Source organism: Heliangelus exortis, chromosome 2 (assembly GCF_036169615.1).
Source record: "Heliangelus exortis chromosome 2, bHelExo1.hap1, whole genome shotgun sequence".
Classification (NCBI taxonomy): Eukaryota; Metazoa; Chordata; class Aves; order Apodiformes; family Trochilidae; genus Heliangelus; species Heliangelus exortis.
In genome coordinates, this window is record NC_092423.1 from 108,387,376 (window position 1) to 108,412,388 (window position 25,013).

General features: G+C 37.2%; 1 protein-coding gene across 2 annotated transcripts in view; it reads right to left on the reverse strand.

Moving 5' to 3' along the window:
* NOL4 (nucleolar protein 4) overlaps positions 1–25,013 on the reverse strand; it is a 187,319-nt gene that overhangs the window by 21,868 nt on the left and 140,438 nt on the right. The window contains exons 8-9 of one of the 2 annotated variants that reach the window (XM_071737452.1): positions 24,391–24,582; positions 12,374–12,487 (exon numbers count right to left, since the gene is read on the reverse strand). In XM_071737452.1, the coding sequence (XP_071593553.1) occupies positions 12,374–12,487; positions 24,391–24,582 (306 nt within the window). The remainder of the gene's footprint in view (positions 1–12,373; positions 12,488–24,390; positions 24,583–25,013) is intronic. The other variant, XM_071737453.1, reaches the window with a different exon arrangement.

A 25,013-nucleotide genomic window follows, 5' to 3' on the forward strand; every position in this document is an offset into this window, starting at 1 on the left:
GAACTGGACCTGGTTTGAACACAGGAATTGTGCCAGTGCTGTTGAGTTCTGGCAAAACTCCTATGTGCTTACAGCATATTTCACACAATACATGTGGCATTTACCAAAGATAAAGCAGTAGAAATTCAGACAAAGGGACATAAATGCAGAAGAGTCTACAGGGCCACCATTTTCTGTCTTGCAAAGAACCAACGGAGAGGAAGTAAGTGGAACTTTTGTTCCTCCTCATTGTGCCAGCATTGAGAAGAGATCTGTTGGGACCAAGGGCTCGTACAGAATTTCTTCCTCTCAGGACAGGAAGACAAGAAAGGCAGATTTTCAGTCTGACCTAAAGAACAGCACATGTCCCGTCCCTTCCTTTGGGCCTTATGATATGTCACTGATTTAAGCCCTGTTTCAGTAGACAGCCTTGAGAATCCCCACCTCCTCTATTTGCACCTCCCACCCACATTAAGCCAACATTCTTCTTCAAAGGGAAGGCAGCTTCCCTTGGGAGCCTGCATCGCTGACCCCTTCAGTGTCCCACAGAGGATGAGACCAGAGAGCATATGAAAGGATCCTTCCCTTCCTTGTGCCACCTCTATGGGTTCTTCGGCCTAAGACAGCTTGAGGCAGAGGGCCATGGGAGCAGACCTGTTCCTAAGAGAGATCATTTGGCACTTGCCCAATCCTAAAAGCGAAGTGCTGCACGATGAACTCCAGGGCCTAGGATGCACCTGCTGAACTTAGATTAGCTAAAAATCTGAAGCAAATAAAGGCAAAACTTCAGTGGAAAAAAGTACAGTTTATGTCATGTTTATTCTTACATTCCCTCTAGTCCTTTCAAAGCTGGTTTCTTTGCAGAGGGCAGCACCTTGCAGAAGAACATGGCTACTAATAATTTTTGCTGCTTCCTCATTGACAGGCAGTACAACTGGAGAAGTCTTGAGTATCTGACCTTTCTTCCAAAACAGAAACAACAGAAACTACAAGAAAACAATGTCATCTTTTCCCATCCCAAGAGCAGTTTTGCCTGCAGGTAATGGTGCTGAATGGATCAATGTATTACTGAAACTGATGCAGGATGACAGAGGCACAACAGTACTTACTGCTGAACCAGAAGGATGCAAATCGAGAGAAATTCCTCCTTGGTGGTGTATTCCTCTCATCCAGAACAAGGTTTGCTATGCCTGCAGGCACTTCCACTTCTACGATCACAGTCAAGCACTTTCCTCTGCATTTTTCATACTTATGTGTAGTGTCCTCAGGAAATTGTTTCAGCGAGGCACTCCTATTCAGTGAAACATTTCTGCCCCCCCTTGCCAAGAGGACATATTTTAGTGACTACAGTGGGCAACACTTCCAGCTAGGGAAGGTCAGCATTATTCCAGTCAGTGTAGGAGGACTGTGCCACCAAAGCATCAGCGAAGAAAATTTTTAAACTCCTGAATCAAATGTTTAGGGGGGACTAAGCAGGGGAAAGCGTGTGGGAGTACTGGAGCAATGCTGGTGTCAGCTTTGCAGATTTATTACTACAATATCATCATGGTCAACATAATTAAATCTCCCCCTACAGTTCCCTTCATCTCCTGCATTACAAATGCTACCACTCCCACCACTGACAGCGTATTTTCTTGACATTAAAGAGCTTTCCATAAGCCTACTGGATCTGCAGTATGGAGATGCAACCACTAAATAAGTTTTTCTTGGAAAACTAGAGGGTATGATTTGGACTTCTGAGTGCTTCATCCTATTTCTCTTCTGCCCTACACTTTATTAAATACTACATATATTGGTGTGTGTGGCAGGGGAAGCAGACCAAAGCACTTTATATTAGATTCTAAATGGAATTCTCCTTCATTTAGAAACAGAAGATGACAGCCTAGAAATGAAAGATTTGATGTCAACATTGAATAAATTTTCTCAGTTTCAACTAACGAAAAAGCATGTTGAGATTCCAGCATATTGCCATCTTTACAGAGTGGCGTCTCTTCCACAAGTAAAGGGGAAGAGTTATAGATAGCTGTCTTCTTTTTTAAAAGCATTTTCCTTGTCTGTTAGATGAGCAAATGCTTTCTTGCACGTACCTAATGTTCTCATTTACATCAGAAGATTCAGATATTTTAAAGATATTTTACCCTTTGTTTGACGAACACTCAATCACTAATTCATTTATTCAAATCTACATTAAAACTTGAGTTGCACATTTGTGAAAACCAAAATTCTCTCTTTGAATTCAATGCAGGATGTCTGGTTTTGAACACTGCCTCTGGTACAACTATTTTAAAAATAAAATCAATTAAAAATAAAAATAATAACTAAAAGAAACAAGATATTAAAAAAAAAAAAAAAATTACCTCCCCACCCTTTCTCAAACTACTTTGAAGAAAGAAAATGTTTTGCTACTGAAGAAGACCCAGTCTTATTTTTTTACAGGATTTGGTGCACATCCTTTAAAACTGTGAGGGTTCTTTATTTTAAAAGATGCAGTAGATAAGAAACAATGCTTTGGGGTATGGCCTTTTGATTCCACAATCATCGGGCCAGAGCAGTATAAGCCACTGGATGAGACAAAGAAATGAACTTTGGCTGGCCTTTGGGGGATGCACTTTCTGATTTGCTTCATTAATGGAGATAGTAAAGGTGAAGCTTAACATGAAATACCATGAGTAATAAGCATGAAATTTGTGCACTGCAGTACAAATTTGTTCCCCAAATATCCTAATTTCAGGGGAAGATCCTTCTGGCACGTTGCCTGGCTGCTGGCCCCAGCCTTGTCTTGGCTGCTTTGCCCTGGGCCTCGCCTCTTTAGCAGCTGCTGCTGCTGCTCCCAGGCAATGCACTCAACTCCTGCTCCCACAGCTTATTGTTATTATTTTAATTATTATTATAATTATTTCTTAGAGAAATACGTGTCTAAATTTAGTTTAGGGACTTCAAGACAGTTGCTGAATTGCAAACATGTTCTTGCAACCAAACAGAAACAGTCTGTGTGTACATTTCTACATATATTTTTTGAGTGAAGAACTGCAATGTTCTCGTCAAGGAATACATCTGAATCCATTGTGCAACTGATGCTAGGAGTATGCTAGTATGATGAATTTAGGAGTAATTTATGATTGCTTCAAGTCATCTAAATCTACTAATTCATTAATCAAAACAATCCTCTCTTGAAAAACAAGAGTTTGCGCATGCACACTGGGGTTGTGTTGATTTCATTAACCTGGTCCAAACTCTGCATGATAGCAGGGATTTGCTCACCAGAAACATTATTCCCCACTCATGCTGTAGGCAGGAGGGGCTGTGCAATGAAGTCATCAGCTAAAAACAAGATAGACAAAAGAATGCTTTTAACATATTTGTCTCTACACTAGAAACATCTGACAGGTAAGAAAGTGCTTCTCATTTAGTATTTTTTTGACATACAAGTAAAAAGCTCTCTAATCCTGGCTTTCAACATAGGAAGAACAAAAGTCCTAACTCCAAAACCTCTGGGCCCAAGGAAAAAGCTTTTTATATATGCATTTCCCCCAGCCTTTCCTCTTCTGCCTCCTCGACAGGAGATGGATGTTAAAGACACAGGAAAGAAGGCTGTTTCAGTCTCTGTTCATTTTCATTCTACCTATGGTAGGAAGGACAATAAAGTTCCAGCCCAAGAAACAACCCAACACTCCATTTCTGACCCTTTGGCTTTATTAACCTCAGAACAGAAAACTTACATTGGCATAAATTTTACTTCACATTCAAGATCTTATTACAGCTCAAGGTGTTTAAAGTGGTCTCTGAAATCAGCAGCTTGAAATCCAACCTTATATACTCAGCATGAAGAGCCTGGAAAAATAAAGCATTTTCCAACTTAATAATCTCTGCGTTGAGGTGAAAAATTAGCTGCTCACCTTAGGGTCTCACTGTAAATCCAAGGCATGAAATTATTTGCAAATGCAGGCCTTGCACATTATTCCCTTCCAATACATGCAGCAAATCTAATGTACATTAGGCTGTAGTGTGGTAGGAGGGAGGTTTCCCTGTGACACTGGCCAGCCCTTTCCAGTTACATCTGGTAGTGACAGAACCCTATCCAGCACTGCTGAAATCAGGAATTTTTCCACAGACTTGAAAGGCAGCAGGACTTAAAATTACAGTGCATGCTGCATATTTTCTTCCCCTTGACAACATGGATAGTGCATTCTGGGTAGTAAGCTAAGTTTTCCAATACTAGTACATAATTTGACCTCTTGACAATAATCCACATGCAGCTAAATGGTGCCTGCATAACATTTTGTGCCTCTGTGGTTAAAGCATATCATTTGGAGACAGAAAACCAAATCAAAGACCGACTCAGAAGTAAAATAATCATTAGGTGAGGAAACGATGGAAGTGCACAAGGCCTGAAATGCAAACTAGCACACGAGTATCCAAGGACATCTCAGTGATCTGTGCGATCATTTTGAACACAGATAGAAAAGGATAAAGTACTAGAGTTCAGAAATAATTACGATTCCTATTAAATACCAAGTTACAAAGGGATTTCTGAATACCAAAAGCTATTAGTAATAAAGCTCCTGTAGTGTAAGAGACATTGAGATCTTTGCAAGTTAAAATGACTTTTGCCTCTTGGGGCTTTTAGGATTCCAATTTCTATTTGTTTGCTCTGGGTTAAGTGAATTATCTGATTCCCTTTGCTTTTTTCTAATATCCACAAGATTCCACAAGTGTTTTGTTCTAAAGAGAAAATCACCCTGAGATGGAATTTTTCAGGTCTTAAGTAAATATACAGCTGAGAGAGGACATGGCCCCATCACTCTGCACTGCTACCACTTGTGGTCAGCATGGATGAAGTGCCTTTTCTTTCCCACCTTCTAGAATAAATTAGGCTCCATGAAAGCCAAGAGGAAGCAAACTCCTTTCTCCATTCAGGAAAATGCTTTCTTCTCTACCTCTAACAAGGAGGTATGGTTGATATGCCCTTCCTGCATACTGAATAGCTGTGGCAAAGACTCCCTCTCCCTGAAATGAAACTGCTGCTTTGTGCTCAGTCTGAATTTGAAGCTTTCTGCCACATAAGCACTGCCTCAGCAGGGGATTCTCCAGCATCCATTGGAAGATATTTTTGCATAACTCCCTTTACTAGAACCAATATTGTCCAAATCTGCCCTTGATACAGAAGCAGACAATATAAAGAACAGAATAGAGAGAGCATTAAAGAGCCCTACAATTTTTTTCTTCCTTTCTCCTAGGAGCTGCAGTATGTATTGATCAGGAAAGAGAACAACATACACAGAGAGGCACAAATACAGGAATTCACTGCTGTGTCAAGATTTAGAAGCTGTGCATTAATGGCACAGCTGAAAAAACAAATTCTCTGTCCTCAAACACGGGCCTCTTCCTCCCACAGTGCTGAAAGCCAGATACAGTGATCCTGAAACGAAGATCCATGCCTTCACAGAAATTCAGATTTTTAATTAGTTTCTTCCAAAACAGTACTACAGCTACCTGTAGTTTGTCCACAAGTAATTTCCTTCCTTCTTAACTGAGGTACAAACTGCTCCTGGTCCACATCAGCAAGCTTTTCTGTTTGTTTGTTTTGTTTTCTTGGGTTTTTTTAAATAACACTGTGCTTGAGGAGTCTTTATTTAGGTCATCTTCCTTGTTACATGCATAAATTGCATGGAGACAGATCATTAATGTCACCTTACAAACCTCAGTTTTCTTAAAAATGAAAACTTAGGGATTAGATATAAATGGAAGGAAACACAGTAGTGGTGATTTCCAAATGGCAGTACATGTGCACTTTTATTAATAGTCAGCTGTACTGCATTAGCACAGAACCTGTCTCCTGTCTGCAACCAGCATCTGTATCAAGCTGCTCTATTCAAGTTGCTGTTATGACAACTATCCAAAGGCAAATGTCAGGTCAGGTCCCAGCACATGTGTCTAGGACATAATTGCTTCGTTGGTAACCTAATAGCCACCCATTCCCATTCTAACAGCTAAACCCAATATTGTTAACATTGTTAAACGCTGCAATATTCTAAAAAGCCTATTCATGTGCTCCTATAGCACTTTAAACTTTTTTTGCCTTCCTTTTACCTCCCAAATAAGAATGATGGTGAAGAATGTATTTAAATTGTCTTTGCAAATTTAGGTTCGTTTATGTTTTGGTGTAAACCTGGGATTATTAAACCTTCTCTTCTTTGGGGGTTAGATATTGTCTTTCACTCCACCATGAGTGGAATGAAAATACTGCCATTTAATTTGCCTGGTTACAAAACACAGAATGAAAAGAGAGGTTTCTTAGAAAATGGATTCAGTGTTTACCAGAAAGAACTAGTTCATAGCATCATAGTGTATGATAGGCTGTGCACAGTGCACAGACTTGCTCTTATCAACTTGAAAATCTCAAATAATCAAAAAAAGTTTAAATTTAGCTTAGCTTTTATAATTAAACAAACTGGTAGCTCCCACAAGAGTCAGGCATATAACATGCATATTTATCCTAACCTTATTTCTCCTAATCTTAGATCATACCTTTTAACCTTATGATTTAAAAAATAGACACTTAATGTTTATACTGAGGGAACTTTTTTGAGATGTCTAGCAGAGAATGAAGCAAAGATAGAGATGGAGTAAGTAATGCTTCTGAAACTTGCAACTGTGAAGTTGTCTTGCAGCCATCTCCAAATATGATCATGTGAAGAATTAAAATCAGTCTGAATATCACAGTTATTTTCAACGAAAGAGAAATTGTCTCCCATGCACACATGGATCCTAATACTTTCATTGTATTTCCTAGTATATAGTTATAAAAAATAGTTGAAGTAAACAAAACTAAATGGTGAACTTTACAAGAAAAGAATTATTCTGATCTCTGTTTAGTGAAGGCTATGTGGACAACACCTTTGTCAGGCTATACAGTTGCCTGTCATTATTTTCAACTAGTCTTTGCAAAGAAACTATACCCTTTAAATTCACATTAAAAAAAAATTAAAACGCAGAGAACCTTTTTCATGTCATGTATATTCTATAAAATACTGACTGGAAAGCACACTGTGAACGACCTAACAATTTAAAAAGCACCACATCTAGCTGAGAAATGCCTTTGTTAGGATGCGAGATACATAAGGTAACTCCCATTTTCCTCTGAGCCTAAGCTCCCTTTGGGTATTATTTATCATTTACAGTGTAGCTACAAAAGAATCATACATTCTATGTCTAATTTCTTTGGGCATTGCATGTTTGATTACTTTGGGCATAAGGATGAAAGAGGTGTATCTATCTCACTCCTTCACCTATCCCAAAAACTCAGCATGCTATGGTAGAACTTCAATGACACTAATCACTGAAATGGAGCTCAAACTGCTAAAAGAATATGAACTGAGCCCAGGAGAGAATCCACTCCACTAGTTTGCTGTCATATGTGACCACTACCGTCTCCTATCTTTGAATATTGTAATGAACTATTAAAGGTCCAGATTCCTAAGTAGCACAAAACACGGTGCTAATGAAGCTGCATCAGTTTTCTAACTGATCTGGCCAACTCAGCAAAACATTTCCATAAGAAGGTTCACACACTTCCACAGACACAGTATTCTGTGATTCACTTCTTTTCCTGCTTTCTTATATTCATCCTCCCTCCTCACTCCCAGGTGTTCACATTTTGTCTTTATTGCCAAAGTCTTCTTATTTCAATTAGAAAAAAAACACTCATTCATACATTTTGCAACATGATAGTATACAAAAAGAATTAATTCTAAACATCAAAACAATGAAACAAAGGCAGCTGTTGTAAGAAACACTTGTGTTCAAGTAGGGGTGAGGGCAATTTTTTCCTAGTATCATTCTTACATTTTTCTAAAGGAAAATTTCACCATTACATCTTACTCAGTAAAAATAAAGAGGACAGTTCTGTCGCAGAGTGGTGTATCTAAACTACTACTTCCTCTCAGATTTTCCCTTGAAGAATTTTGGTTGGTCTTTTTGATTTCAAAAAGAGCAGGAACATGACTAATCCACCTCCACTTTCAACAAAGTACCATAGCCAAATAGTCGTCCATGCTGTTTTATGATGAGTTTTTAGAAAAACTACTCCATGCTCATACCTGTTCAGAAGAAGCAGAGACTGACAACACCCTCTTAAACTTCCATTTCTGTGACTGACAACAAACAAAGCTTGATGTCTCATCAAGAGACATCTTGATGTGGGCAGTGGCAGCCCGCAAGACAAGCATCCCAGTCTCTCATCTCCACTTCAGTGCATCTGCTTTATGGTGAATATTTCTAGAGACGTAATAAGCATCTTGAAGGATTATATCAGGAGAGCATCCCAAGGTATCACTCAGAAGGACAGAAATCTTAAGGCTGCAGATAATGCCTCTTCTAATTTTGACTGTAGCAGGTCATAGGTCAATCCAATTAATGTTTCCACATTTTTAAAATCAAATGTGATGAAAAAAAGTCCTCAAAACTCAAGACTAGCATTACCCTTTTTCAGTATTCAGACTCATCAGAGAAGATCTGAAGAGCAAGATATACCCACTGCCTGATCTGGCCTGTAGAAAGATAACCAAATCCAGCCCAGTGGTATGAGCATTTCACCATTTGGCAGTAGTAGCAGGAAACCTACACAGTGTCAATATATGACTGTATAACATTTATGCAAGGGAAAAAGTTATTTTTATAGTATCAGTCAGAATTAAAAAATAGGAATGACAGATCTCTTCATTCTGGTAATATGTATCAAATGCATAACTTCTTGGCACTTAAGCTACAGGCCAACCAAAAGAGCTTGACCTTAAGATAACGAAAATGCACTGAAGTTAAAGAGAGCACTTGAGTAACATCTAACATGGTCAGACAGCCAAAGCATTATAGTCCAAACTACTATGACCTAATAAACACATTTCTACTCCTTACAGAGAAGTCTTAGAAACTGACAATGCTTTTATTGTTATAGTTTCATGGGGAGGTACTCATTTCCTGACAGACAAGGTCCCATGGAGTTCCCTATTATGAAAGAAATGATTGCCATGAAAAAAAGTCTTTTTAAAAATAAGCAATTGATACCAATGAGACTGTTTTTATTAACTTGTTTTTAAAACTGAGTTAGGAAAGACAAAGATCCTGTGTGTGGAATTTGAGGCATATAGGTAGAATGAAAGCTTTGTCCTGCTTCAGACTTAACTTCAGTAGACTTAACAATATCACTAAATCAGGGCTTTACTAAGCACTGCAGCTATCAGAAAACCATTCATAAGATGCAGTATGAGAGGTTTCTTTTGAAGGAATAATGATTCTGTAGATAGGATTACAAGTATATAAAGACAACCCTCTATGCTTAACACTTGTGAAATAAATAGGTAATAGTCATGAGCATGGCCAACAGTCTATCTGTTAAAGAAAAATTGAGCACTTAGAAGTTTCCATGGATCTGACTTTTAAGCTGGTTCATTTTGCTGCAATAATTGAGATGTTTTTTCATCAAACCACTGTTAAAATTAACACTGTAAGCAAGCCATATTTAGTTTGGAAATTCATGTTATTTTACCAAAGTACAGACTTACATTAGGGATCTAACATGTAACGTGCTTCGAACTCCCTGCTCAGCGTTATGAGGAGGTAAAAAGGAGGTAAGAAGACGAGGAAAGAGCATAAACAAGACAAGAAGGGATTTAAGGAAGCTGCTGAAGTATTGTCTTAGCTTCAGATTTGGGCATAATACTCACTGTGTTCTTAATATATTCACGTTTTGTGGGTAATAAGCTGAAAAAGGTGGTGGTAGGAATGCAAATTACATCTCCATTTGAGGCACATCAGCCCTCTGGAGAATAACAGGCAGATCTTCACTGTGCTGAGTGAGTGCAAGAATAAAGCAGCTTTAATGCAGTGCTTCCATTCAGCTCTGAGGGGAAGTCCTGAGTGAGTGTTCTTACAAATCCTCTTAACAATCTACTGTCCAGGGCTATCTAATGCTTGTCCTCCATAAGAAGATCTCTTGATTTAATTTATTAAGTGGTAGTTATCATTATCCAAATCTTAATTCCTCTTTACTCCTCCCAGATTTGGACTGAAGGGTCTTCAAAACCTAAATCCACCCTTTGGTATAATGCCCAGTTTTTGAAATTTACGTTTGAAAAGGAAAAGTAGAGACATATTTCAAGAAACAAGTCTTCTTTATTTTGTTGGGTTTTAGAGCTATGGAACAGTAAAAATGACATGCTGAACTTCTTCAACATTATTCTGAGAAAAAAAAATCCCATGAAATTATTTCACTTTGGATATATGTAAGAAAAGATTATTATTATTATTATTTTTAAAAATAAGTAAGAGGAAAAAATAAGTTTTTACTTATAAGGCACTCTGCCTGGATGTGAGCCTACAGGGACAGTTCCTATCTTGGCTTAAGAACTGAGCACAGATCTATGTCTTAAATACCCCACTCACAAATATCCTGGAAAGCTTTGCTCTCAGTTTACTTTGTCAATCCCACATACTTGGAATAAATAATTACATTTCAGTAGAACTGGGGTTAGAGCCAAGGTTTTCTACTTCTCTAATGACTTAAATATCTTAATGAAGTTTTATGAAGCTACCTAACACATTTACCCATAATTTCTTCCGGACAAAACTATTCAGCCAATCTATCCTAAATTCACAAAAAGTTTTTCAAGCACCAAAGCTACCTCAAGTCAGCTAATTTACTGCTTGCTGAATCAAATGGCAACTACATCCACAGTGTTCCCAGAACTCACTGCCAAAAAGAGGATGGAGCTGAGGGAAGCAGAACCCAACAACTGTTTTTTGTAGGCAGCTTTGCTACTTTAACATCACATTTGTAATTAAGATGAGCAGTCTGGAGCCATTCTGCCTAAAGATTTTGAATTTTGTAATGAAAAGTAGAGAAATACCTCTTTCCTCAATGATAGCTGCTACCAAATCTTTCTGTGACAGTAATGCTACAAATAAAAGAAAAAAAAGTATCCTAGTTCTATACTTCTTCAGTTCTGTCTACAGTTTTAAAATTGTTTTTGTTTCCAAAGCTCTCTGGAGCCCTAGAGAGTATTAAGGAATTCTCATTTAAATCTGCCTCACTCTGGCTGGACCAAGGAACTGAGCCATCGGTTTGGGGCAATGAAATTATCAGATGTTTGCACAAGTCTTTTCCTTGGGGTAAGCACATTTACTTTGTAGTTTTTTGTTCATGCTTTTAAATGTTAATGAAACATCAGAGAACAAATGAGATAATATAAAACCTGCACAGTCTGAATGAGTATTACTTCTAAACTAAGCCATACTTAACATGGCAATGTCTTAACATCCCACATGATTTGTATACCTTAAGGCAAATGCACCACATTAATGCAACTACAAGCAAAAAACAACCAAACAAACAAGCAAAAAAACATCAAAAAGGCACAGCAGTATCTACTCTCAGATCCTAAACTATCAGTGTTTTAGGGACAGTGGGAGGAATCCTTTATTCAGTCAAGGAACAAACTGAAAGAAGTCAACAGACTATGTATAAAAGGAAAATGTTCTTTAAAAAAATGTTCCATCTACCATGGCAGAGGCATATTTTGGAACAACTGAGATATTGCTAAGATTTTACTGATTTGAAAAAGAGCATAATAATCTTTGTAGTAAGAATGTTAGACATTCACTGCAGAGATATGTTAGACAAATCTGTGGAGCAACAACTGAATAATCAAACCCTGGAATAAGCTACCAGTTTGATTTTTAAAAAACGAAAGAAAACATGCAATTCTCAGCAATTTAAAAATAATGAAATCCTGACATGCACTACAATAGGTGAAGAATCACATAAGGCAAAAAAAAAAAAGTAGTGAGATGAGCTTTAAAAACTCGCTAATAATTTAATTGACAGTATTTTGCTACATATTACCATAACTTTCCTGTTTCAGGCAAACAGATATTTTCAGAAACTTAGACTTACACTATATATGTAAATATGTTGCATTTACAAATGCATACAGGTTTTGAAAGAGAATATGTGCACAGATAAACACACAAACTCATGGATACATGCATCATTTCCATTATTTATGCAAACTATATATACTGTATGATTTGTTCCTTTTAATTCTAGTCTCTGGCTTACATATTGTGCCCTCAATATCTACAACCATCAGAAAGCAAATACCTAGCTTTATCCATCTGGAATTTATAAATATACTACACACCTTTACACAGCTTATGTAAATACAGACAAAGACAAGCTTGAGTATTCATTTAGAGAACTACAGCCTTTGTATTTCAATTCTTTTTGCTAGCAAGAATGGTATCAGGGATTGCACTACCCTTCTGCAGGGCATCCTATGCAGACAAGTCCAGTGCATCCATAAACAGGGACATGGGAGACCCCCAAGCAACACAGTACCTGCTGTCTATCCAACCGCATCCTTTTTGCAGCATTTCTGCTTTCACTCTCACAGGCAGAAGCCAGGATACTCTCTGCAACTGCTGAAGTAAGGTGTGAGGGAATAGGTCGTGACTATGAGAGAAAAAAGAAAGACAGAAATTATTTCTCGCATAATCCACAACATCCTTTTTTTTTTTTTTTTTTTTTTTTTTTTTCCAAAGCAGGCGATACCGTCACCTAGGCAGGGAAGTCCGCTCATTGAAATGTAGTTTAGATCAACAAAACGGGGAAATGGAACTTGTAAAGATGAAAAAAAATGAAGCTAGTTAGATGTTAACGCTGCAGCTGATCCATAGATCCATGAGAAGCCCTTTCCCCCCCACAGCTCTATTGTCCAACGTGTTTAGTCTGGCTCATTAAGCTGTACTTTGAACAGACAGTGGCATATTCTCTGCATTCCAGCAGCACCCTGGCTGTCTGGTTCTTGTTAGGAAAACTGAAAGGCTTTTTATCCTGTACAGCATGTGACAGAGATGAGTAGTATTCATAAAAAAAAAAAAAAAAAAAAAAAAGAACACCAAAAACAAACTGAAAGAAAAGCAACAACCGAAACCAAAAAACCCCCAAGTGACAGGGCTGAAACATCACTCAAAACAGAACAGATTGTCAGAATATATCAGAGCAGTCTCAATCCGTAGTATATGAATATTTACATTTCTTGCTGCAACATGACTGATATGATTTTAAATGACTTTAAAAAAAAAAATGTGGGTTTTGCTTTTGATAGTGCCAGCTGTCCAACAGTATACATGTTTTGTGGTTCAACTATATATGGTTCATTTTCTAATTCAAAATCCCTGATTATTAATTTCATAGCATTTACATGTTTTAGGCTAAACATGGAATGAATCCTCACAAAACAAGGGAATGATGATCTCTTTGTAGCTCAATTGTTGGTTATGAGCTCCAGTATGATCCTCCCTATCATTTCATTAAAAATAATATTGACACCCCCTTTTTTTTGGAATTACAAGCAAAACAATATGTATGAAATAAGGTCACAATAAAACTGATCTTTCACATTACTGAGATAATACTGAGATACTACTGAGATAGATACTGAGTAATTCAGACATATCTGAACTACCAAGAAAATTTAAAAATGGGGATAATTACACAGATACCGACATACATATGAAGTCACTCCAGAGACTACAGTTTATTGAACCAGGTTCTGAACTTCTATAAATTTTCTAAGCTTCCTTGAACTCAGAAGTATTTTAAATTTATATGGGAACTGCCTACATGTGTGGGATTCTGAGGGTGGTTTTTTGTTTTTTGTTGGGGCTTTTTGGGGTGGTTTTTTTTTTGTTTATTTGGGTTTTTTAAGAGTTATACTTTCTTGCTTCCAAAAGCGTAAGTATGAACCTTCTATGAAATGTCAGTGAGTTTTGGAAACAAGTTTTGATGTATTCCCATTCAGTTCTTAGACAGCCTTAGTATAGATTATATTGTCTCAACTGATGGGTTTCATAACATTCCAGAAACAGAGAAGCCAACCATCACTCATATTTCACTTTTACCTTTAAAAATTAAAGTCCATCTATTAACTTTGGATGTGTTCTGCAGAATGCCAATTTTCACTTATCTGACACTGCACTTTCTCTAATGCTTGGGACCACAGTTTGTTTGGGACCAGAAGCTGACCAGAAGCTTTTAAACACAGACAGAGATTTATGGGTCTCCCTGAGTAGTGATACAGGTTTACTGCTCCCCAGTAATACAAGAAGCAGCTCCCTGGCATCAGTGCAACAGCTGTGTGAGAAAGACAAGAAGAAGCTGCAATACTACAATTTTTGTTTCCAGTTTTGAAAACAAATCCATCTAAGAGATGAGGGACACTGATGTTAAATCCTGGTGGCATTCCTGAAGTCAACACTAGAGTACAAGCAGACATCTTCCTCAGAGCTCCAGAGGAAGGAGTGAGTCTCTGTGGAAGGTTTTTATTGACCAAGTGCTGTATTTATTATTCTGCCTCCCTACAACGGTGATGTTGCTTTGAATTCACTATTGCATCACTAAACCCTTTCCTGTATTTGGTGGCAGAGTATCACAGTACATGACACTGTTTTATATATGTTCAAGGTTTTGTTTGCATTGAAGTGTCAGTGGGGTCCTGTAGCAGTGACCACACAATGATGTTCTTGAAAAATGGTGAGTAAACACAGGGTTAATTTCTCCAGCTCAGGTCTTCAATTTGAAACAAATACTTCGAAGATTTTTAGAAGGTGACATATGAGCAAAAAACCCTAATGTTCTGGCCACAAAAGTAAAATGAACCCAAGATTCCCCATTTTATGGGAGAGAATAGGTTCACTGGAATGTTTTATAAAATAAAAAAGGTGTTACTGTAAAAGTCTAGTACTCATGTGTTTTTCTCTGAAAAGGAGTGCAGTGGTTATGTGTCCACTGTTGAAATTTGAACTCAAAGTTAGGACCTGCAAAAAAGGAGGAAATCTCCAGGTAATGGAGTTATCTTCCTCTTGAAATATGTGTTAACCCATAATTTCTCTCACTCCTCCCTGTATGTATGTTCATGACACGAGCTATCTAGAGTGAACTTTAGTGGGAACGTAATGAAGTCACCCGGGAAGGAAAATACTGTGACAAAGCACAGGAGAAAAATAATCTGATTAAGGTTTGGGCTCTATCAATTTAACCCAGGCAGAGCACTGGTCTGGCTTTGATTGAGAAGATGAACTCAGTCCTCTGTCACAAAATGTAGACCTTTTTAAAAAGAGGCTTTCCTGTCCCACGAAATGCCATTTCTTTGAAATGTCAAAAAGATCAATTTTGAAAAGCCTTGCCAAAGAGGAAAAATTGCTTTGAAATAACTACTTTAAAAAAAAATGTTTTTAAATAAACTGAATTAATAGCCCCATCTTCTAAGCTCCAAGGCCTCTCCTGGTGTAGTTTAACTTCCTTACTTCTATACTTATGATTATTGATGATCTCTGTCACGGCTGCCAGCTATAAAACCACTTCTATAAAAAGCTCAAGCAAGTCAGTCCTGAACATTTCTCAACTCCCTATCCGAGGGTGAGACACAAAGGCCTTTGGAAACGTGGCAAAAGCAACATCATTCAATTCTGCAGAAGGAAGCCTGCAGATCTCAGCCAAATCAACATTTTCTAGGTTCCCAGGCTTCCCTCTGCTGTGCTGGGAGATGGATGCTGGTTCCTGAATGTTTGGGACTATGGCAGGAAACAAAGGAGCCAAGCAGTCCTTATTTCTAAGGGCTCCCAGGTTTTCCCTACAATCTGTGGGTCCACAATCTGCCCACTAGCAAGAAACCAGGTTTAATTTTACAGGATTATGTCAAAACAGAAAAACTTTGACAAGCATTTGTTGAAGAGAAAAAAAAAAAAAAAAAAAAAAAAGAAAAAGAAAAAAAAGGTGTTCTCAAAAAATTCCCAACCACCTATAACTGTCAGAAAACACCTACTGTTATTCAACACATAACATTCACAGACCCAGTCTGTTTTTTCTTTTATTTCACAGTCATGTAAACCAGGAAAAAACATTGGAACTACCCATGTGTAAAACTACAGAAAAGAAGTAAGCCTCTAAACATTAGTTTTCAAAAACAAGTGATTCATATAGCAAAGCTAGAAGGCAAAGTAATATTTTTGCAACTTTTAACCAATATCAGACAGAAAAGAGGTATGTGAAAATGTTATACAAACTTCAGGTGGAGAGATGAATAAAACTCAGAGGGAATCTGATAAACAGCTTCATACAAACATTCTGAGAAGACTGTGTGCCTCTGCCCATCACACAGCAGCAGTACAGAGAATTCCTTCCTGTGTACTTGGAAAATTGATGCTGCTTGTGACTGTCCTAGAACAGCAGCCACGTTTTCAATACACACAGATTTTTGTTCTTGTAAATCTCTTCAGCTGACACACAACCAATGTTCAGCCTTTAACAGGCAAGGAGCATCTTGACCAAGGAACACCTGATTTCATGTACATGCAGGTGCCTCTGGCTTTTTTGAAGTGACTGACTTTTAAGAAGTGGTTGACATTCTTCCAGTAGTACAAGGGAGATGACCAACCACCTCCAGTCCACTCCTATTTGAAACTGCATTCCAAGGTGACTTAAACCTGATCCTTCAGGCCACCAAAGAGCCTGTAAATGGCAACAAGGCAACAACCACACTTAGCCACCATATTGGACAGGAACTTTTGGTTTTTGTGTTTGTTTTTTGTAGTTTTATAAGAAATCATTTTGGTGTGAATTTATATGAAGATGTTGCACAATTATCCCCTCATCTCTTTCTGAAGAGCGTACAAATTATTGACAGATACACTTCTGCAAATTTCTGGATGGAATATCAAATTAGCAGATATTTTTTTGCAGTCAAATAACTGTTGGTCTGCTTTGAGGAACATTAAAGCTAATGACAGTCCTGGTGGTCTTCAAGTCTGGCTCTCAGCAGTCCAAGTGTCTTAAACCAAGCCTTTCTGGAATTATGGCGTAATCCTGCAAGGTTGCTGATTTTTTAGAAATCAAAATCAGAAATCCTTGCCCCAGATTCTCTAGACATTACCTCTGTTTGGACAATCTCTTATTCCTTAACATAAAGCAGACTAGCACTTTCAATATGCTATAAAACACCCATTTGCAGTACAACAGCTGTACACAGTATCGTATCTTCTGTTTAAAGTGAGCTACTTTCGCAGTAATTTAATGGGAAACATAAAATACCTTTTTTGGCATAATCACACAGTTCCTGTATTTCTATATAAAATCTAAAAAACTGTTAAGTTTTAATTTCAAATGTAAATTTTTTGTATAAAACTTGCAATTACTGATATAATAGATGGATTATATTTTATTCTAAGCCACTAGGAGCAGCATATTCACCAAAAATAAGTTTGCAATCTGCTGTATGTGCTGTCCTCCTGTGGTTAGAGATCTGCTGTCCCTGAAGTTACTACTTTGGCATTATTTTGTGAGATCCAGCATTCATTTACAAATAAAAGCTGAAATTGTCATATAGAAGCTCGGTCTGGATACTCTTACATATATTACATACACCTGTCTGACTCAATTCTAAAAAATACAGCTATTATGTCAGATAATGGCCACACATGCACACCTGTAAAAATGCCAGACTTTATAACCTGAATTTGTACATAAATGCTACCTTCTAATTTAGGACAGTTAACACTGAAAAGAGATCTTCCCATAAATAGCAGTTGCAAGCTCAAAACATACAAGTTACTCTATTTCGTTCATAGAGAGCCTAATACAAATCTATGAACTCTAGTATCAGTGTGTGAGAAAATATTTAACTATTGCTCAAACTTGAAAAAAAAAAAAAAAAAAAAACAGTTCCAAATTTTCCAAAGTGATTTGGCATCCACAGGCGAAGATGAATGCCTAAGATGCCTCACTGACAGTAAATGATTTTTTCCAGAAGTACACTCAGCACTTTGCATGCTGGGCTCCTAACTATGTGATATTCCCCAGGACTCTCCTAAATGTCAGCTTTTATCTCAGTTACCATAAGACCAGTTCATTTCCAAAAGGAAGTATTTCAAATATTCCACAACTCTATCACGATAACTTATTAAGATTTGACAAAATGTATTAAAATACCCAATATACTTATAACGGTACATAATACCTAAAAAGCATTTTCTCATAGAAAACATCTAAAATTCTTCACAAGACAGGGTATGCATTAGCTTTGAAAGAGATCTTCCCCTCAGTGCAATGCAGTGAAATGTACGACACAGAAATGTCCACACAGTTACAAAGGATTCAGAAACCTTTCCACAGAGTATTTTTAAATTTGCAGACTGAAGTGCAGCACTGCTCTCTATTGGATATACTTCTATAATTGTTAGTGAGTACAGAACAGCAAAATGTGAACAGCAGGACTGGCATTTCAGGCTTGCAGCACTGCATTTCAGTCTGGGTTTTGGTATGCTTTGCTCAGTCTCACAGTCTTGTAATAAATAACTGTAACACATACTAAAAAATTCAAAGGAATGACTAGAAACATTTTCTCAAAAGGCAGAAGAGGCTTCTTAAAATATTCAGTGATGTCCACATTGCTTTTTTAAGTTTTCAGTTTTATAGTACATTTAATTGAAACATTGCATGTTGTACCTTGATTATGACAGCACCTATATATATATATATACATACATATACATCTAAATACATACACATGCATCTTAACATATCCATATTCCTGTCCAAGTGACAAATTTCAATCAACCACCCATCTGCTGCTGTTGCTGCTGTGCCTACATACGGGGCCAAGTCCTGCTCTACTCACTCAAGAGAGCAGTTTCGGTGGGGCCAGTGGAAATTTAAAATGAATTTTGTGAAGAACAGTAAGAACATCCACCTGCCTTCATCCACCCAAAACTCTAATATTTTGTCTAAACTAGTAATATAAGCTTCTTTTTTGTTTCATTGAAGAGACAGGTTATCTCCAGAAGTTGACTCATGAGAGAGCTCAGGATGAATCTCTCTGGACTGATTCATCTAAGAGCTTCAATCATTGCTGAGGGAACCCAAATCACCTAATTTCTCTCACAAACTTAGGTAAGGTTACCTCTACCCCAAATTTATATGGTATAACAATGACAGAGAATCCCAGGAATCTTCATGCTGAATTAACTCATCTGAGTTATGTGGGGATTGGATTGCACACTCCAATAGCAAACAGCTTAGTAGAAAAACTACAGAGGATTAGGAAAAACTGAGCCTGATTTTAAATTATTTCCTCTTTCCCCTAAACAAATACACTGAACTGTCTCCCTATCCTTAAGCTACTGGCATAAACCAGCCAATGAAGTACCATTACAGCAAAGATCTCAGTGGAAATCAGAATCATGCAAAAGAAATTGACTTTTTCAGATTTCCAGCCTACAAATAATCAGGGTCAACATTCTTCTATCCCAGATTCATCTTATTTTTCTGTAATAAAAGTGGTTTTTTCTACATCAGAACTTATTGCCATTTTGGAGGAGACTGTTTTTCCTCTAAATTTAATTAAGAAGTAAAACAAATGTCAAAATTGTATTCCTGTCTTTTCCTGTCTCACAGCATGTAGAGGATTATTTACGATCAGTAATTTTTCTTTGTTTAGTTTTCATTCTTTTTTCCAAATACTATGCTTTTTACAAAGCTAACTTTTTGCATTTTTAGAGAATAGTTGTAAAAATATAAATTCTTCTGACACTCCCTTTTCCAAAATTGCCTATGCTTGCAAAAGTTATTAAAAAGCAAAAGGCATCTGAGACAGATTTAAAGGGCAATTCTCAAAAATCACATGAGTATTCACTGAATTGTTCTGCGGGAGGGGGTGGAATGTTTGAGAGCCTTAGGGAAACTGTTTTTAGAATTTATGTTTTAAAAATGATACGTGAGATCTAATGCAAAAGGTCAAAGATTGTCAGAAAGTGGCTTAGTCTTTTTCCAGCCATATTCCCCACTGGATTTACATATGCTAACCACTGTCAAACAAGGGTGAGATGCTTGGAAAGGAAAGTGACCAATCAATGGAATTTGGAGCATAGTGCAAAGCCAATCTATTTTATTAATATTTGTTGATCTTCATTCAACTGTTCTTGTGATAATTTTCCTAACACTTCCGAGCTTATTAATCAAGATAAGCAATGCACCTCTGCACCCACAGACCCTCATCCTCCTCAAAATGTTTATGACATGTCCAGCCACAAAAGGCCTGAAAGACTGAAAAGCTTCCTCACTATTGAAGGTAAAACTTAAAGAAAGAGGCTGGATACCTATCCTGAAAATGGGTAAGGAGGCAGATACCAGAAAACATGCTGCCTTCTGCAAACCAGCCTCCATCAAAATTGCTCATTCAAAATACATAAGCACTCCAAGCCACTTGACACATTTAAAACACCTCAATCAACATGTGCACAGTTGCAGCTGATTAAAACATCTCTCAGAACAGCCAACTGGCACAACCAAGTGACAGAAGCAGAAAAAGATGTAGAGCTTGGTTATTTCTTACTAGAGCTGGCAGTAGGGCAGAAGGAACTGGGATGAACAAGACTGAGATCTAACCTAGGAACTATCTTCAGGCACGGTGTGACTCTTGCTCTCTGACACACCTAAACTTGTCCTCAGGAGATGAAAAGCATTTATGACTTGCCTCTGCTCTCCAATACATACAAACACTTTGCTCTTGATACTGCTACAGCTTTGTATTACAGTAGTGCTTAGGAAGGAGTGTTTCCTTCTGCTTAAACAAAAGAAAGAGTCTGTTTATAAATGGCAGTTTAAGGTCTTGCCCTTGCATTGGGATGCACATAGAAAAAAATGGCATAACTATGAAAAGATACTGTAAGGTACAGCTTCAAACCAAATGCAGTGAGGAGATCCAGAACATGGCAGAAATCATAAGGAAAGGTACTTACTGCATCAAGTCAACCCCATTTGATTATTTCTAACATTTACTATTTTTTTGTAATAATGAAATGCCACACATCCTCAGTATGTCTACTGTCTTTTTTCAGTTGTCAGTTTTCTACAGTCTAAACATGACAAGTCTAAGAGATAGACCTAAAAAAAAAAAAAGCGAAACTGGTGATGAATATGAATTCACTTCATGAATATAAAGGAATTCTCATTAATATCAGTTCTTGAGAGAGAGAGGAAGTAATATATTTTTTAAATTATTTTTCTTATGGATTAACGTAGAGAAGAAGAATTTCTTTAAGAACACCAAGAACTTTAAGAAATTCACAAAATGCTACAGCATAACACAGGTGAAAGCACAAGGTAGAGATCCCATCCAGAAGCCAGTGATTTCTGTGCGAACTTCCTTCTCAATGAAAGATCCTGAGCAAGATCATAGAATTTAGTAAGACATCATTCTCAAGCATCCATAAGCAAGCCACAATAGGAGAAGAAAAACAATCTTTCTTACAATTCATGAGAAAAAACTCTGACAGTGCCTTGCTGAGGGATACACTTTGTCAGAATGAAAATGAAAGTGGAACAATAAGCAGCTGAACAGTCACATGAGAGAAGCACTTCCATTATAGAAAGGGAATTCCTCAAAGGACTATTTATAACAAGAAGATATATAAGCTGCCTTGGAGTCTGTGGACAACTGTCTGCCATAAGTAGAAGCAGAATAACTATAAGCAGTCCTTTAAAAATATAAATACTAAGAAATACGTTAATTAACTATATGAACACTCGTGAGACTGAGTCTTTCCCATTGCCTCAGAGCTAGAATGGGCTTGTTTTGCAGCAAGAACTGCCATTTGGATTACAGATGACAAATAACAGACAGAAGCAAGCTTCAGGCATGTTTTTTTCATCTTTACTATGCGGTCTTAGACTCATTTAACCCAGCTTTTATGGTTTCTCTTCATTTTACAATATGACACTGTAGACAGCTGCAGTTCCACACACAACCTGAACTGTCAAGTGCCATATATGAGTTTGTTCTCTTTTTTTCTTGCAACTAAATGCTCAAAATGTGGCATACTGAACCTGAACAAAAATGAAAAACTTGTCTTATGTCTTTAGCAAAAAGCATCTCCTGAGGAGATAATATTATCTGACATCCTACTTAATATAACAACAGTATCACCATTGCTCCTGAGCTGATGATTATCCTGTTTTGCTATATTTGAGAACAGAACCTGATTGAAATCAACACTAACATGTCCTTTCATAATTGTTTCAAACAAATGTTACAATCCAGGCAAAGTGATTCTTTTCCACTGTCAAAATGGCAAGTACTTTTAAAATAATCACACAGTCAAGTGCTTCTGTCCATTGTAGCACTGTTTTACAGCTGCTTATAATCAGGAGATGCTGATACAATAACCTTGAAATCAGAAAGTAATTAAAAAGAACAAATATTACATTTCAGAATTATTCAAAACACAAACATTAAATACCACTTATTCTCTTAGGAAGTAAATGGGAGCTCCCCCAAAGACAATGGATAGTCTTGGGCTCACTATCCTACCTCTGAATGGGGAAGCAGGACAGATTTCCTCCAGACCCAAGAGGGCTCAATTGGCATGAGCTCCAGTGCCTTGTCACTTCCATTCATGGGCAGCAAAGTCAGTATTTTAGAAGGTAATTTAATTGTTTAAAAATGCCATAAACTGTCACGGAACATTGTAAAAACAGGAAATATTTCTAAACTATAAAGATTGCCTTTTTTTGGATTGTGTTCCTAGTAATGTCTGGTCCTTTTCTCCTCCCAGGTATAAGTTTGATACTGCAACCTTTATGCACATGAAAGCAGCGTTTGCAAATGTGCACTGAAGTCAAGCCAACACAGCTCTTAAGGGTCAGGCTGTTAAGTCCCTTATTCACAATGGAAAACAGTTGTGCAAGTCTTTCAGATGACAGAAAATGATCCAGTTTACATAACTGCTCATCAGTGTGAATTATGACAGTAATGAGACCATAAATTGGAACAGTCAGGAGACTTGCTAGCATTGGCTAATTTTATAAGCATTTTCAATTGGAAGTACAACAAAATAAAAATATTTGGCACTGTGAAAGCTGAACTTGATATTGCTGGACTATTTTCAGTAATAGTAAGTAGATGCAATTTGATGCTACTTGGTATATTGGAGAAAATATTTACTTTCTGGTCTTCCTTCTTTTATTTTGGAAGGCTATATAATGTGACATGTACACCACCAGTCAATCTTTGGCACTTTTATCTATACAGATGTCTTTTATTCTACCTGTCTCTCTTCATCTGTGTTTCCATTGTTCAGAGACAATGTTATCCCAATGTTTCAAGTAAGAAAGCCAAGCAGTCAATTAGAATCACAAACACATACAAAAATTCAGTCTCTGTCTTTGCTTTTTTGTTATCCAATAGTGGTCTTACTCTACAAATAAACCTGATATTTTGTTCTTAAAACTGTCAGCTAACATCTTAAACGACATATGGCAATAATAAATACTTCGCAGAGACTGAAGGAAAAGAAAGAGAGAATGAGAGAAACACTAAAACTCATTTACCTCCAACAACTTTTTAATATAATCTGTAGGTTTGCAGATGCTTTATTTTAAAGAAATTATATGTTTAATGACTAAATTACACCTATTTGTTATGATGAGGTGGTTTTACTGTCATCTAAAGGCCAGAGAGATGGCTGAGATATATCAAAGAAGTGTAGCTACCTAGCTTCTTCTAACTTTGTAATGTTTTTGAGATACAAAGATTTTTTAGAGATAATGTAGCTGCCCATTGGTGAGAAGACATTATTTTCCCATTCTCATTACATTAAAATAATAGTATGTGCAAGCACTGACAGCTGCATACCAATATATCTTTCACTGTCTTTGGCTGAATTACAATTACTAAACTGCTGGCACACTCAAACCATAAGTTTGATGTCCTTGCTTTAAAACCATTTAATGCATTTTGCACACCTATATGTCAACTGAGAAATTTTACTGATGCATAAACAGGCTAAAATGTACAAGAAAAAACCCATTGACAGTGTGTGGTTACTATTCTGGGTATTTGCTTGGGTATAGCATTTTTTTAGCAGGATCTAATTTTTACAGAGCTCACAAAAATCCAGTTGGCCAGAGGAATTTTAAAGAAAAAAAAATACTACTGTGAAACTTTTCCAGTCAAAAATCTCTTCCTGTAACCTAAAATTGGAAATAAGTCACCATATATGACACGAGTTGTTTTCCCTTCTTATGCCTTGCTTTGTTTTGCTTTTCCTATGCATCCATACTGGCTCATATCATGGACTCAAGTGTCTTATAGCACTCTTAAACCAGTGAACAAAGGAAATAAATTCAGGAAGAATGAAGAAGGGAAAAAAACAACCCTCTGACCTGGTATTACCCAAAACAAAAAGAAAAAAACAACCAAAAAAAAAAAAAAAGACACTAAGATGAAAACAAAATAGTGCCATGGATTTACATATGGGGTTTTGATGGAAACTAGGGCTGGGTTTTAAATCAAAACTCACCATCTCAAAACCACTTCTTTTCATCCGCCTGCAGGACTTGAGGTAAGTACGGATGCGCTTTCTGGCACGCTCTTGGTACTCAGGGAATTGTCGCCTGCATGAGTCAATGATAGCCTGGATCTTTTCTTTGGGCTGCTTAGAGATTGGGACCATTCGGTCTAAGTTTTCATCTACAAACAGCCTGACAAACATCTGTTGGCAAGAGGGAGACAGAGGAGATGGGTTTGGAGGGTGGCTCTCTTCTCTTCCTAGCTTCCTGTCTTGATTACTGAGAGGAAGACACCTTTTATATCCACTGAAGAGCTTTGTAATGGGAAGCCAGAAATATTAAGCAAACAGTTCTTTAAAGGGTTATTTGGGGTGGGCTGGTTTAAAAAAAAAAAATAAAAAGAAGAAGACAAGAAAAGAATAGTCTATAGAATACAGAACTTGTGAGATAAACCAGAACAGATTGTGAAAATAGGCACTCCTTACGTTTAACGATTAACAATAAGCTGCGATTGCTAATAATGTTATTGAACCAAATCCCACTTTTTTCTTCTTTTGAAAAATCGCTCGTATTTTCATGCATAATTACATACACTGGGAAAGCAGCCGACCACTGCAATGGTCTTCTGATAATC